Source organism: Nestor notabilis, unplaced genomic scaffold (genome assembly GCF_000696875.1).
Source record: "Nestor notabilis isolate BGI_N333 unplaced genomic scaffold, ASM69687v1 scaffold24141, whole genome shotgun sequence".
Lineage (NCBI taxonomy): Eukaryota > Metazoa > Chordata > Aves > Psittaciformes > Psittacidae > Nestor > Nestor notabilis.
In genome coordinates, this window is record NW_009915506.1 from 2,331 (window position 1) to 3,079 (window position 749).

Consider the following 749-nt stretch of genomic DNA (forward strand, 5'->3'; position numbering starts at 1 on the left):
GGGGGGCGCCGCCCTGCAGTTATCCCTGGGGGCTAACGGCACCATTCGCAGCCATGCTGCCTCTGGATCTGCGAGGAGGAAGCACAGGGACAGAGGAGTGAGAGCAGCAGCAAGGGCTGAGAGCAAAGCACAAGGCCCCGATGCCCAAGGGGCTCCCTGCATCCCCCCAAACACACACTTCTGCAGGGGGGAGTTTCAATGCGTTTGGCATGTTGGTGGTGATGGATGTTTGTAAGTCTCTGTGAAATTAAAGGGCACTTCAGGGAATATAGGGGGAATGTGAGGATGGGGGTGATCCTTTGTGCTTTCCTTGGCAGTTTGGAATCTCCAACACTCATCCCTTCTGCTGCCCCAAACACTGCAGGGTGATAACACCGAGGCTGAGGCTCTTCTTGTCACTGGGGCAGCTACAAGAGCTTCTTTTGAAAGGTTTAAGCCAGCAAAGACACGGAAAGAGACTCCCAAATCCTCACCCTTTGCTAAACCTTTTGTTCTGGACTAGGAAGATATTTCATCCTTGACATTTCCTTTGGCAAATTCCCCCATCTCTCCCATCCCGTGGCTCAACACCTTGATAGGATTTGCCTCAATAAGGTGCCAGGGAGAACCTGCCTGAGCTGGAACACTCTGTTACAGCTGCTGACAACGTCCTGACCCCACATAGGGAATTACAGCTCTCTGAGCAACGTGGATACTTCAGGCTTACTCCAAAGCGTAGCCCCACGCACTCCCATGGCACGGGCAATGGG

At 53.5% G+C, this 749-nt stretch overlaps 1 protein-coding gene across 1 annotated transcript in view; it reads right to left on the bottom strand.

Moving 5' to 3' along the window:
• SP2 (Sp2 transcription factor) overlaps positions 1–116 on the bottom strand; it is a gene marked incomplete at both ends in the record, with an annotated part of 2,442 nt that extends 2,326 nt beyond the window's left edge. The window contains 2 exon segments of the mRNA XM_010024186.1: positions 15–82; positions 85–116. Coding sequence (XP_010022488.1) covers positions 15–82; positions 85–116 — 100 coding nt within the window.
• Between the last annotated feature and the right edge of the window lie 633 nt (positions 117–749).